Source organism: Pongo pygmaeus, chromosome 7 (assembly GCF_028885625.2).
Source record: "Pongo pygmaeus isolate AG05252 chromosome 7, NHGRI_mPonPyg2-v2.0_pri, whole genome shotgun sequence".
Taxonomy (NCBI): Eukaryota; Metazoa; Chordata; class Mammalia; order Primates; family Hominidae; genus Pongo; species Pongo pygmaeus.
The window spans coordinates 60,698,525-60,711,909 of record NC_072380.2 but is presented as its reverse complement, the minus strand read 5'-3'; the positions used below and the strand labels follow the sequence as shown (position 1 = coordinate 60,711,909).

General features: G+C 36.4%; 1 protein-coding gene across 1 annotated transcript in view; it reads right to left on the bottom strand.

Moving 5' to 3' along the window:
• PPDPFL (pancreatic progenitor cell differentiation and proliferation factor like) overlaps window positions 1-13,385 on the bottom strand; it is a 48,308-nt gene that overhangs the window by 13,371 nt on the left and 21,552 nt on the right. The window contains exons 4-5 of the mRNA XM_063669461.1: window positions 6,659-6,717; window positions 2,507-2,680 (exon numbers count right to left, since the gene is read on the bottom strand). Of these exons, the coding sequence (XP_063525531.1) occupies window positions 2,517-2,680; window positions 6,659-6,717 (223 nt within the window). The 3' untranslated portion in view covers window positions 2,507-2,516. Of the gene's footprint in view, window positions 2,681-6,658; window positions 6,718-13,385 lie in introns of the transcript that reaches the window.

Below are 13,385 nucleotides of genomic sequence, written 5' to 3'. Positions count from 1 at the left end.
CCCAGCCCTACTGCTAGGAGAGTTTCTGCCTCTTGCTGGGCTCCCTGAGGTCTATGTAGGGGGAGTTTACTGAGCCACGAGGGAGACAGTCCTCGAGCATCACCTGTTCAAATCACCTTTCTTCATCAATTACATCATAATATCACTTAGACAATTTACCAGTTATAAGTAAGATTTCAAACACAAAATGTATGCTAAGGGAAAAAAAGTTTATTTTTGAACATGAATTACCCATTTTATAAAATATCTTCCATTACATCAGTTTTGATTCATTTTTATTTACCCATGAATGGATGCATTGCAATTTTTGAAGGTAATATCCATATTTTCTGATATAAAATTTCACACAGTCATTTTTTTCTGCTGATCCTTTAACTAAACTTATATAAAACAATTTCCTAGTCAGAATTAAAAACAGAGATGGGCTGGGCGCGGTGGCTCACAGCTGTAATCCCAGCACGTTGGGAGGCCAAGGTGGGCAGATCACCTGAGGTCAGGAGTTCGAGACCAGCCTAACCAACATGGACAAACCCTGTCTCTACTAAAAATACAACATTAGCCAGGTGTGGTACCGCATGCCTGTAATCCCAGCTACTCGGGAGGCTGAGGCAGGAGAATCACTTAAACCCAGGAGGTGGAGGTTGAGGTGAGCTGAGATCGCGCCATTACACTCCAGCCTGGGCAACAAGACCGAAACTGTGTCTCAAAAATAAACAAACAAACAAACAAAAAATAGAGATGCAATAAGCTTCAGAGGTAGAGACAGGAGATGAATTTTTAATAACATAGGGATAATTATCAAAGAGCCCAAATCCACCTAACATGTTGAAAGCATTAAATTATATATTATTTATTTAAAATAAAATTTTGAAATCTGAGACCTACACATACAAAAAAGAATAGTTTTAGCAGTAGTATTTATTTTACTGTACTCTTCACTCTATGCCTAATTGAAGATATAATGTTCAACTACAGTGTTCTTTCATTTCCCTTCTATTTCTTCCCTCTTATGGAAATAAACACTACTAAACTTTCAGTTGAAGTGCAGTATTAACTTTTATCAGATGGTCCAAAGCCCAAAATGGATTTTGAACTTCACTCCAGGGAGGGAAAAATATCTTTATAAGTTTCATCACATGAAAGAAAAAAAAGACAACAAAATAAAACATTACCTTGGCTAAATTTTCTCAAGCTGTTGCCAGAAACTACAGAAAACTCTCTGGTATTACAAACATATTATAACATAATAAGATAGTGTTATGTAACAAGATCAGTAGTTGAAGGTAATTTCTGTATAGTTAAGTCCAGAAAGACACAATCAATTAATGTTATGTTAATTATAGACAATTTTCTAAAGTATTATTACTATATATATTCACGCATATACACTCAATCACAAAAACATGCAAAGAGGTATGGAATTTTAGGTAATTACAAAGTAAGTGTTTGCAGAACAATAGTTTTGCTTGCCATCTAGAGAAAATATTGCTAAAATATTTGCCAAAAACAGAATTGCCTCAAAATGAGTCAGTCTTCTACCTTTGCATCTATAACACTGAACTGAAATGTACGATTTAGTGTTCTTCCATGAATCCACACTCATTTCTAATTATTGGTGAATGTGTATAAGCATTTTGAGGTTTTAGTATTTCTAGACTAAGCCTTGCTCCCCTGGCTACCTCATTCCCTACCATGACCAAGATCACTCTAGCGTTATCTCTCCTTAATTTAAGGCCTTAAGTATTGTGCTTTACCGCTGTTACATGCTACCCTCCACACCCAACCCCATACCACACCACACCACACCACATCACACAGAATGTATGTGGACCTTGGTGGGTCTGGAAATAGGATAGCATTTAACATTACAGAGCAGGTGTTAGAATCAAAGAGCTGAGACAGAATATAAAGCCTCTGCTGTCTGCACTGTTTCCATTCAAACTAAAGTGGGGTGCCACAGACACTGTTCTCAGGGAACGTGTCCATTTCTAAGAAAGCCAGCCAGAACAGAAGTTGTTCAGTCAACAGTTACAGACCACTCCGACTGTGCAATATGCTATTCCAAGCACTAGTGGGGATGCACATATCCCTGCCATTAGGATATTTATAATCCAGTGGGTGGAGATAATTTTATTAACAGGCAGCCAGAAAGAAGAACCTTAGCACGGCATCAAAGTGGGTGGAGGTGGCGCTCAGCACTCTGAGGAGATGCACAATGACAGCCAAGCATCAAGCAAATTAAGCAAATTTCTAGAAAATGGAGACTTTTGAGGTTAAGACTTCTTTAAGGCTCTTTATTAAATAAAGAAACCAGTTGTCTTTCTTATCTGGCTCCTCCTTTCTTGATGAAATTATAAAACTTTTAGCTGAAGTAACTTTTTAAATACTGCATTGCAAGCAATGTGCTAACTGTAAAATATTGAGCTAAGCAAAATAAAGTGCTTCAATCCTTGTCATATTAACATTCAGAATGCATTTAAACTGTAATTAAAACACATTTTTCTTTGAATGCACATTTAATATGCACAGCAAGATTGATTAATACCTCCAGCAAGCTGATCTTTTAATTTTTGGTTTCCAAAACGGCACATGCATTGATTCAGTTTCCCGCTTGGGATTCTTTCACTGTCTCCATCCCTCACATATTCCAACAGAGGGCCCTCCAGTAGCAGCAGAATGCCTAAACACAGAAATGGAACAACAAATTCCAGAACTGCATATTGTAATATATGGTGCATATTATACCATTTAATTATAAACTGTTAATCTTTTTAGTAAGACTTTTATTTCATAGAATGGGGAAGAAATGTAACCTCGAGATTAGGATTGAAAGTTGGGAATCAGAGGTTATAGGTCTAACTTTGCTTTGAGCTACTCACATAAACCAAGACAAATTTCCTTGTGCTTAATTCCACAATGGATAATTTTCACTTACTTTTGTTGATGAGGGCTAATAAAATGCAGGAGGTGTTCCTTCAAGTCTGGATTTTGTCTAAATGTGCTGGGGTAAGGAAAACAGCATTTGTCTCCACTATGCCTTTATTTTTTCTTATAATAATAGTGCTATTAAAATTTAAGTGCTCTTCAAAATGTTATATGTAGGAAGCTGTAAATTATTTTATGCATTATACCACTTGTTACCAATTTAACCCAATTACTGTTCTCCTTTACTTTTCAGTTAATCTCTGATTGTACATTAGACATCTGTGAAAGATAAGGAACTGTGTTCAGCCATTTTTAGCAAAACCCTATGGAGACATGTCTATTGGAGTTGAGTCATCAGTGTATGTAATCATATTAGGGGACTTGAAGGGCTTCTTTCAGTGAACTTCATTAAAACTAACTTCCCTTGACCATTAAAATACAGTTTGACTTTGTAGCAGCATTTTTGGTAAGTGTAGGCCTTTTGTGAAGTATCATTGAAGTTATCACTAAAATATCTTTGATCTGAGATTTTATGTAGAATTGCTCATGGAAATAGCACACCCTTTTTGCAGTGCTTTATGCTATCAATGCATACAGAGGCCGCAAACTCATTCATATTATTTTGCAAAATATAATCTTTAATTCATTTAAAAAGTAAATATAAAAAATTTCGCTCCTTCATATCTAATGAGAATATGCTGAAATAGTTTGTTTTAACATTTAATTAATTGAATTTTTCATACAAGAGATAAAGTGCTTATGGTTTATCAGGAGGAAGAGAAAGGGTTAGCTCATTGTCCAAAATTCACGACCCTTCATTCAGACTAATAAAAATGTTGATAAATATTTCATCAAAAACTGAAATCATAAAATGAAACACTTTGTAATTGTTTCAAGAGCCACAGTAATTTGCATTCGCTAAAACAATGCATATATTGGCAAGCCTTTTTTAGCCTGTCATTTTAGAGTACAATACTAAGGGCTCCATAACTTGCACGTACGTCACAAGCTTTCAAAAAATTAAGGAAAGAACACAAAGTTTGAATATCAAGTTTGCAACAATAATCACCAAGTGATTTCAAGTCCAGCAACAAAACTGGGGAGTTTATTTTCTAATCTAGAAATGGGGTATCTGTGCATCATCAAATGACACACTAAGGTGAAAAATTTTGCAAGGTATGGTTCAAAGTAACAGCTATTTATATGAGTGGTAACTGTATGGCACACACTACTGCTATTTTTATTTCCAAGAATTTTGTGGACTTAAAAAATACCAAAGGATAACTGATTGTCATATTTCTATCTATCACAAAATGGAAAGTTAGGGATTGAAATGATTAGTGCGTTTTTGAATATATATCTGGTGTTTATCATTTACAGATATTAGTTTTTATGGATATTGCTCTATCAGCAGGGTGAAAGCCAATACACTCTGTAAATTCTCAATGCCCGTTGGATATCTGGCAGGCTCACTGCACAGATAGTAGTAACTCATCAATCCATTGATTCATTCAAAGACTTTTTGTGTGTGTATACTACACACCAGGGCTTATTATGATGTGAATACAGAAGGTTAACAAGACAAAGTTTTTTATCTAATTGAACTCAAGTAAACTAACAAATTATAATATAACTTCCAGTAAAGAAATATGCTACAAATAAAATAAACCAAGGAGAAAGAGTGTTGGAAGACTGCTACTTTAGATAGAGTCCTAAGAAACAGCATCTCTGAGGAGGGCCCATTTGGGCAGAGCCTGTAAGAAGGACCAAATTCAAACATAATATCAATGTGAGGAAAGTTCCAAACAACAAGAACAGCAAGGAAGGATGCTCTAAATGCTTGGAAACAGAAGAAAATGCCATTAATTCAGCTGAGCAAGTGAGACAGGGAGAGGGAGGAGGCTGATAGAAAATGTGCTCAGAGAGGTGAGTAGAGAACAACTCCTACTTGTAGAGGCAGTAGGGATACGGATTGGGTTTTATTTTGAGCATGAGGGGAAGCTATGCATGAGTTTTCAACAGAATCATGACAATCTGGTTTTCATGGTTAAAAGATGTTTCTAGCTGTTCTGTGGAATAAGGACTCTGAAGTTATCAAAAGTGCAAGCAAGTAGAATTAGGAAGTTATTGCAGTTCTCCATGAGAGCGATAACAAAAGATTGAACAAATGTAGTGGTAGGGATCAAATTTTGTAACTTGGCTACAGAACTGACAAAATACCATTTTTAGCATTGGGAAGAAAGTATGTTTAAAAAACAAGAGTGGCTACTAGATTTTCCACCTAGGCAACTGATAAAGGAGAGACTGACAACAAATTGCATCTAGTGTCTTTCTTGTATGCCATGGGATCTAGACCAAGGGTTTTACTTTGGACAGTCAAATCTGAAATGCCTTATTAAACAATCAAATGGAGATGAAACAGTCACCTGAGGCTCAGTACAGAGGCCAGAGCTGTAGATGGACATGCAAGACCTGCATTTATTATTCACAGATATTACTTCATTATTCATAGATATAAGTCCTGGAAATTACCAATGTAATATCATATTTAAAACTGAAAGTCTAAATGGGATTACCTGATGGTATAGTACATAGAGATCAGCAAAGAACACAGAAGGCTGAGACCAGGGCATATCAACCTAACATTAGAAGTCAGGCAGAAGAATGAGAGCCAGCGCAGGAAATGCGGCCTGAGCAGGTAGTGCAGTAGCAGAAATTATTGTAAGTGTGGTGTCCAAGGTGCAAAGTGAGACAAAGGGGGCAAGAAGGAGGACCTTGCGACTGCCTCAGTGCAGAAACCTTTGATGTACAGTAGGGAAGGCACCGTTGTTGACTCTGATGGGGAGTCTAGGAAAGGCATGGTGATGGCTTTCAATAAGACTGTAGCAAGGGAGAAGAGCAGGAGGAAAATATAAAATGAACACTACTTAACAAAGTAAAATCATAGAGCCCAGAAACCAACTGATCCACAGCCAAGGATGAAACAATAGTGTCATTCTCTTAGTAGAAAATACAAAGAAATGTGCACATTTTAGGAAAACTCTATGAGTTCAGTTTCAAACATATTGAGCTTGAGGTTTCTGAAGCATCATGGAGCTCAACAGCGACTGGAGACTGGCCTCAGCCAGAATTAAAAGCACACAGAGAAAATAGAGCTTTGAAGAGCACCAACAAAAAATTTAAAGAACATATTGGGCAAAGTGAGCCTGCCCTAGAAAATTAGAAGGGAGACAACTAAGAGAACATATTGACACATATGTGAAGTATGCCTTTGAGTAATAATGCTGTTTCAAATTTTCTTGTCTTAATCTTTCCCAGACTTTTTAAACCTGGCTTCAAATTTGTGCATTAAAAACAGATGGATATATCTTTAATTTCCTCCCACTGTGATCAAGAAGAAAGAAAAGAAAGCCCTGTAAGAGTATACACACACACACATGCACAAACACACACACACATTCACACACATATAGTTCACCCTTGAACAATGTGAAGGTTAACAATGTGAAATATCAGCCCCTGAGCAACCGAAAATCCACATACAACTTTGACTCCCCCAAAATTTAACTACTAATATCTTACTGTTGAACAGAAGGTCTACCAATAACATAAATAATCAATTAACAAATATTTTTGTACATTATATGTATTGTATCTTGTATTCTTACAATAAAATAAGCTAGAAAAAAGCAAATATTATTAGGAAATCATAAGGAAGAGAAAATATATTTACTAAGCCTTAAGCAGAAGTGAATCATCATAAAGGTCTTCATCTTCTTCACATTGAGTAGACTGAGGAGAAAAAGGAAGAGGAGGATTAGTCATGCTGTTTCAGGGGTGGCAGAGGCAGAAGTAAATCCACATATGTATGTGTGTGTGTGTATATACACACACACATACACACACATGCATATATGTATACATATACTTTTTTCCTACATAAACCAGTTTCTTCTGGGACACAGACTTTCTGCAAATATTGATGAGTTGGGGCATGATAGTAGAAAGAAGAGAGATTCTGAAGCAGGCCAATCTGAGGTTGAATTCTGCTTCTCCCTCTTTTTCACTGTGTAGCCTTTAGCAATTTACTTCATCTCCATAACTCAGATTTCTTATCTACAGAGGGAGGATAATTAAACAAACTCCACTAGGTTGTTGTAGATACTACATATAACAATGTTTGTAAAATTTCTACCACAGTGCTTGGTGCATAGACGCTTAACGGGTGTTAGTCTTTGATATGGTTTTGTTGTGTCCCCACCAGATCTCAAATTGAATTATATCTCCAAGAATTCCCACATGTTGTGGAAGGGACCCAGGTAGAGGTAACTGAATCATGGGAGCTGATCTTTCCCATGCTATTCTCATGATAGTGAATAAGTCTCATGAGATCTGACGGTTTTATCAGGGGGTTCCGCTTTTGCTTCTTCCTCATTTTTCTCTTGCTGCCACCATGTAAGAAGTGCCTTCGCCTCCCGCCATGATTCTGAGGCCTCCCCAGACATGTGGAACTGTAAGTCCAATTAAACCTCTTTTTGGTCCCAGTTTCGGGTATGTCTTTATCAGCAGCATGAAAACGAACTAATACAGTCTTCTTCCAGTCCCTCCTGAGGGTATTTTAGACACCTCCTATTTCAATAAAACCTGAGCTCAAGAATATACCAATTGTGTTTTCAACCTTTTTCATAGTTTAATAGATATACTTGGGAAAAGTTGAAATAATGCATATCAATAGTTTTTGTTGTTTAGAAATGTCATTACTTTTTATTGAGTTGAAATTTATATACAGTGAAATGCACAGAACTTACATGTATAGTTGGATGAGTTTTGATAAATATATATATACCTGTGTAACCACCATTCCAATCAAGATATAGAGTATTTTCATCACACCAAGAAGTTCCCTCATATATCCTGATAATGGTGAGCATCTTTTCATGTGCTTATTGCCCATTCCCATATTTTATGAATTGTCTATTCACGCTTTTTGCCCATTTTTTACTAGGTTGTTTGTCTTTATTGCTTTGTAGGAGGCTTCATTTTTGAATACATGTCCTCTCTACCATATGAATAAATTTCTTCCATCTGTGCATAGTCTTTTCATTTTCTTAATGATGTTTCTGATGAGCTGAGATTTTTAATTTTGATAGAGACCAATTAATAATCTTATTTAAATTTTAAATCTAGTGCTTTTGTGTTCTTGCTAAGAAATCATTGCATACTTCACAGTTGCAAAGACATTTTCTTCCCTTTTCATCTAGAGATTTTAAAGCTTTAAATTCATGTTTAGATGTATAATCCATCAAAAATTATTTTTATCATAAACATTAATTTTTAACATGTACTTTTATGTATTATGATGTATTCTAGAATTTTTTCAGTGACTACACTTTCAAATGTTTTATCACGTGATGAGATGAGGTTTATGATGAAGCGTTCAAATGTTAGGTTTGTAATATAATCTCCCTTTTGAGCAAACACATTTCTAATCCTACCTCATTGATTAGTTGCCTTGTAAGCTAGCCGAAGTGTGATTCAACTAAGAAATATTGCACTTTCTGGAATAAAAACAGAAATCAATACCAAGAGGAACTATCAAAACCACACAAATACATGAAAATTAAACTATTTGCTCCAGAAAGATGTTTGGATGAATAATAAAATTTAGGAAGAAATAAAAACTCTTAGAAACATACAAACTGAGACACAACATACCAAAATCTATGGAATGCAGCAAAGGCAATGTTAAAACAAAAGTTCAGCACTAAATTCCTACATCAAGAAGATAGAAAGATCTCGAATAAACAATCTAACATCCACCTAAAGGAACTAGAAAAACAAAAACAAACTAATCCCAAAGCTATCAGAAGAAAAGAAATAACTAAAATCAGAGCCATGCTGAATGAATTGAGACCCCCCCAAAACATACAAAGGATCAGTGAAACAAAAAGTTGCTTCCTTGAAAGAATAAACAAGATTGCTGAACCACTAGATAGATTAACAAAGAAAAAAGAGAGATGATCCAAATAAGCACAATGAAGAAGATAAAGGTGACATTACAGTAGATCCCACAGAAATATAGAAGATCTTCAGAGGCTTTTACAAACATCTCTGTGTGCACAAACTAGAAAATCTAGAGGAAATGGATAAATTCCTAGAAACATACAACCTCCCAAGATTGAACCATAAAGAAACAGAAACTCTAAATGGACCAATAACAAATAAGGAAATTGAATCAGTAATTTAAAAACCTACCAATAACCAAAAAGATGCCCAAGGCCAGATGGATTCATAACCAAATTCTACTAGATATACAAAGGAAGAGCTGGTATCAATCCTGCTGAAACTATTCTAAAAAATCGACAAGGAGAGATTCCTCCCTACCTCATTCTATGAAAGCAGTATCATCCTGATACAAAAATCTGGCAAAGACACATGATAACAACAGGGCAATATCCCTGAGAAACATAGACAAAAATATCCTCAACAAAATACTAGCAAACCAAAGTCAGGAGCACATAAAAGTTAATTCACCACGCTCAAGTAGTCTTTACTCTTGGGATGCAAAGTTCGTTCAGCCTACACAAATCAATAAATGTGATTCACTACATTAACAGAATTAAAAACAAAAACCAAATGATCATCTCAATACATGCCAAAAAAGGCTTTTGATAAAATCCAAACAAATCTTCATGATAAAAACTCTCACACAAACTAGACATTGAAGGAACATACTTCAAAATAATAAGAGCCATCTGTGACAAACCCACAGCCAGCATCATACTGAATGGTCAAATGCTTGAAGCATTCCTTTCAGAAACCGGAGCAAGACAAGGATGTCCACTCTCACCACTCCTATTCAATATAGTATTAGAAGTCCTAGCCAGAGGAATCAGAAAAAGGGAAGAAGTAAAAAAGATCCAAATTAGAAAAGAGGAAATCAAATTATCCCTCTTTATTGATGTGTGATTTTATACCTAGAAAATCCTAAAGATTCTGCCAAGAGGCTCCCAGAACTGATGAACAACTTCAGTGAAGTTTCGGGATATAAAATCAATGTACAACAATCAGCGTCATTTCTATTCACCAAAAAGTTTCAAACAGAGAGGCAAATCAAGAAAGTAACCCCATTTATAATGGCAACAAAAAATAAAATACATAGGAATACATCTAACCAAAGAGGTGAAGGATCTCTATAAGGAGAACTGCAAAACACTGCTGAAAGAAATCATAGTGACACAAAGAAGTGGAAAAGCTTCATGCTCATGGATTAGAAAAATCAATATCATTAAAATGTCCATACTGCCCAAAGCAATCTGCAGGTTCAATGCTATTTCTGTTAAACTACCACATCATTTTTCACAGAATCAGAAAAAACTAAACTTCATATGGAACCAAAAAAGAGCCTGAATAGCCAAAGCAATCCTAAGCAAAAAGAATAAAGCTGAAGGTATTGTATTATCCAATTTCAAACTATACTAAAAGGCTATACTAATAAAAACAACATGGTACTGGTAACAAAAGCAGAAACATAGAACCATTGAACAGAATAGAGAACTCAGAAATAAACCCATACACCTGCAACCAACTGATCTTTAACACAGTTGACAAAAATAAACAATGGGGAAACAACTCCCAATTCAATAAATGGTGCTGAGAAAACTGGCTAACCATACGCAGAAAAATGAAACTGGACCCTTATCTCTCACCCAGATACAAAAATTTACTCAAGATGTATTAACAGTGTAAATGCAGGACTTCAAACTATAAAAATCCTGGAAGAAAATCCAAGAAATATCATTCTGGACATTGGCTGTGAGGAAGAATTTATGACGAATTCCTAAAAAGCAATTGCATCAAAAACAAAAATTGACAACTGGGGTCTAATTAAACTAAAGAGCTTCTGCACAGCAAAAGAAACTATCAACAGACTAAACAGAAAATCTACAGAATAGGACAAAATATTTGCAAACTATGCATCCAACAAAGGACTAATATCCAGAGTCTATAGTAAACCTAAACAAATCAACAAGAGAAAAATAACCCCATTAAAAAGTGGGCAAAGGGCATGAACATACACTTCTCAAAAGAAGTCAAACAACTATCCAACAAACATATGAAAAAGTGCTCAACATCACTCATCATCAGAGAAATGCAAATCAAAACCACAATGAGATACCATCTCATACCAGTCAGAATGGCTATTATTAACAAGACAATAATAATAGCTGTTGGCAAGGCTATGTTGAAGGGAATGCTTACACACTGTTAGTGAGAATACAAATTAGTTCAACCACTGTGGAAAGCAATTTGGAGATTCCTCAAGAATTAAAAATTGAACTCCAGTCGACCCAGCAATCTCATTACTGAGTATATACCCAAAGGAAAAGAAATCATTCTACCAACAAGAAACCTGCATTCATATATTATCACAGAACTATTCACAGTAGCAAAGACATGGAATCAACCTAAATACCAATCAATGGTATATTGGGTAGAGAAAATGTGGTACACCTACACCATGGAATACCATGCAGCCATAAAAAAGAATGAAATCAGGTCCTTTGTAGCAATATGGATGCAGCTGTAGCCCATTATCCTAAGTGGATTAACAAACGAACAGAAAATGAAATACCACATGTTCTCATTTACAAGTGGGAGCTAAATATAGGGTACACATAGACACAAAGATGGGAACAATAGACATTGGGGACTACCAGAAGTGGGAGGGAAAAAGGGGGCAAGGGCTGGAAACTTATCTATTAGGTTCTATGTTCACCATCTGGGTGATGGAAAGAAGCCCAAACCTCAGCATCACGCAATATGCCCTTGTAACAAAACTGCACATGTACCTCCTGAATCTAGAATTAAGATTAAAATTAAAATAGATATGCTGCACTTTGTATTCCTAAAGTTAAAAAAGAAAGAGACGTGTGTTTCACATTAATACTCCTTAAAAACCTTTAGCAACATCAAAAATTATAACAACAATATTAAAAAGTGTGAATTTTTTAGATCTACATAAATATTGTCAGTGATTAGTAATTAGTAAATGTATTGTGTTTTTAAGAGTTACCCCTTTAGAATATACTTACAATGTCTGAGGAAATACAGATTCAATCACAGATTTCAGGGGAAACATAACTTTATAATCTGAATTACATAAAGTAATTCACAAACCATTTCTCGTTATTTTGTGCTATGGTGAAAACACATCCAGGACCTCAGATTATTTCTATATTATCCTTTCAGAAGATAATGATTTCTAAAGTTGAAAAGTGAGAGGAAGTCCATTTCATCACTCCATAATAAAAAAATACTATTTCTATAAATTAAAGACAATGACCAATTTAAGTGGTCTGACATTTGTCATTTTGCATTATGCTTCCTGAAGTTATAGTTTATAAAATGTGTCAATTTTATAGTTAAGCAAACAAGTACCAATTTTATATCAGTCTTCACATACACTACTAAACCAATGGCTCTTCCCTGCTGTCTACCTGATCTTATATATTGTAACTTGGTGCTGATGATCTGTAAATATCCCCTCTGCACCTTCCTGCCATTCACTTGCAGACCTGGGTCCAGAGTTAAACCCCCTACTTGCTGTTGCTTGCCATCAATGCTGCACCCATACTGGGAAACTGAGGAGAGCTGTGACGATACGGGGGTGCTGGGCCCCCAAACCAGCCCCATGGCCTGTGGGTAAAATAAGACCCAATTCAGCTGGCAGTGGCTGATGCTGCTGGAAATCCACATCCTTTCATATTCTTCCTAAATATTCTGGAGTCCCCAGGAGTGCTGCACCTGCTTCTCTGGACTATACCATCCCTGCCAAATGTCTGTTTTTCCTAATTTGGTGAACTGAGGTGGCAGCTTCTGTTGCTACTGATACAAAAGAAAATCTGTCCTGTCCAGGCCTCCTCACCCTCCCTGCCAAGCAGTGTGCAGGAGCGGTGCACACGGCGCATCCTAGCGTCAGACACCCAGGACACTGCCTCTGTCTACCGCTGCCAAGCCAGGATCACCTCTGCTGCTGATGGCCAGTCACCTCGAACAACTGCAGCAAAACCACAGTTTGAGCTTTTAGGTACTTTTTAAAATATGGCTTTCCCATCCTGAAGCACAGCCTGGTTCTCTAGGCACTTGGCTTGGGGAAACTCAAGCAGAAATGCATGCTGTACTCAGAGCCAACACTTAGCTCTGCTCTTATCACTGCCCTAACCCATATCGGCAGGTTCTTTCTTTTGTTTTCCTTAGACTCAGATGTCCTAGAAATCTCTTTGTTAACACATGTGGAAGGGTCACCAGAGGAACAATGTCACCAGCACCCCAGGTACTTGAGGCGTGATGGTCGCATTAGTATGTCTTGGGGGCTTGGAGAAAAACAGGCTGGCACCGTACACTCCTCTGGGAACACAGAAACGTCAAAGTCCCTCATCCGTACACCTGCCACTCAA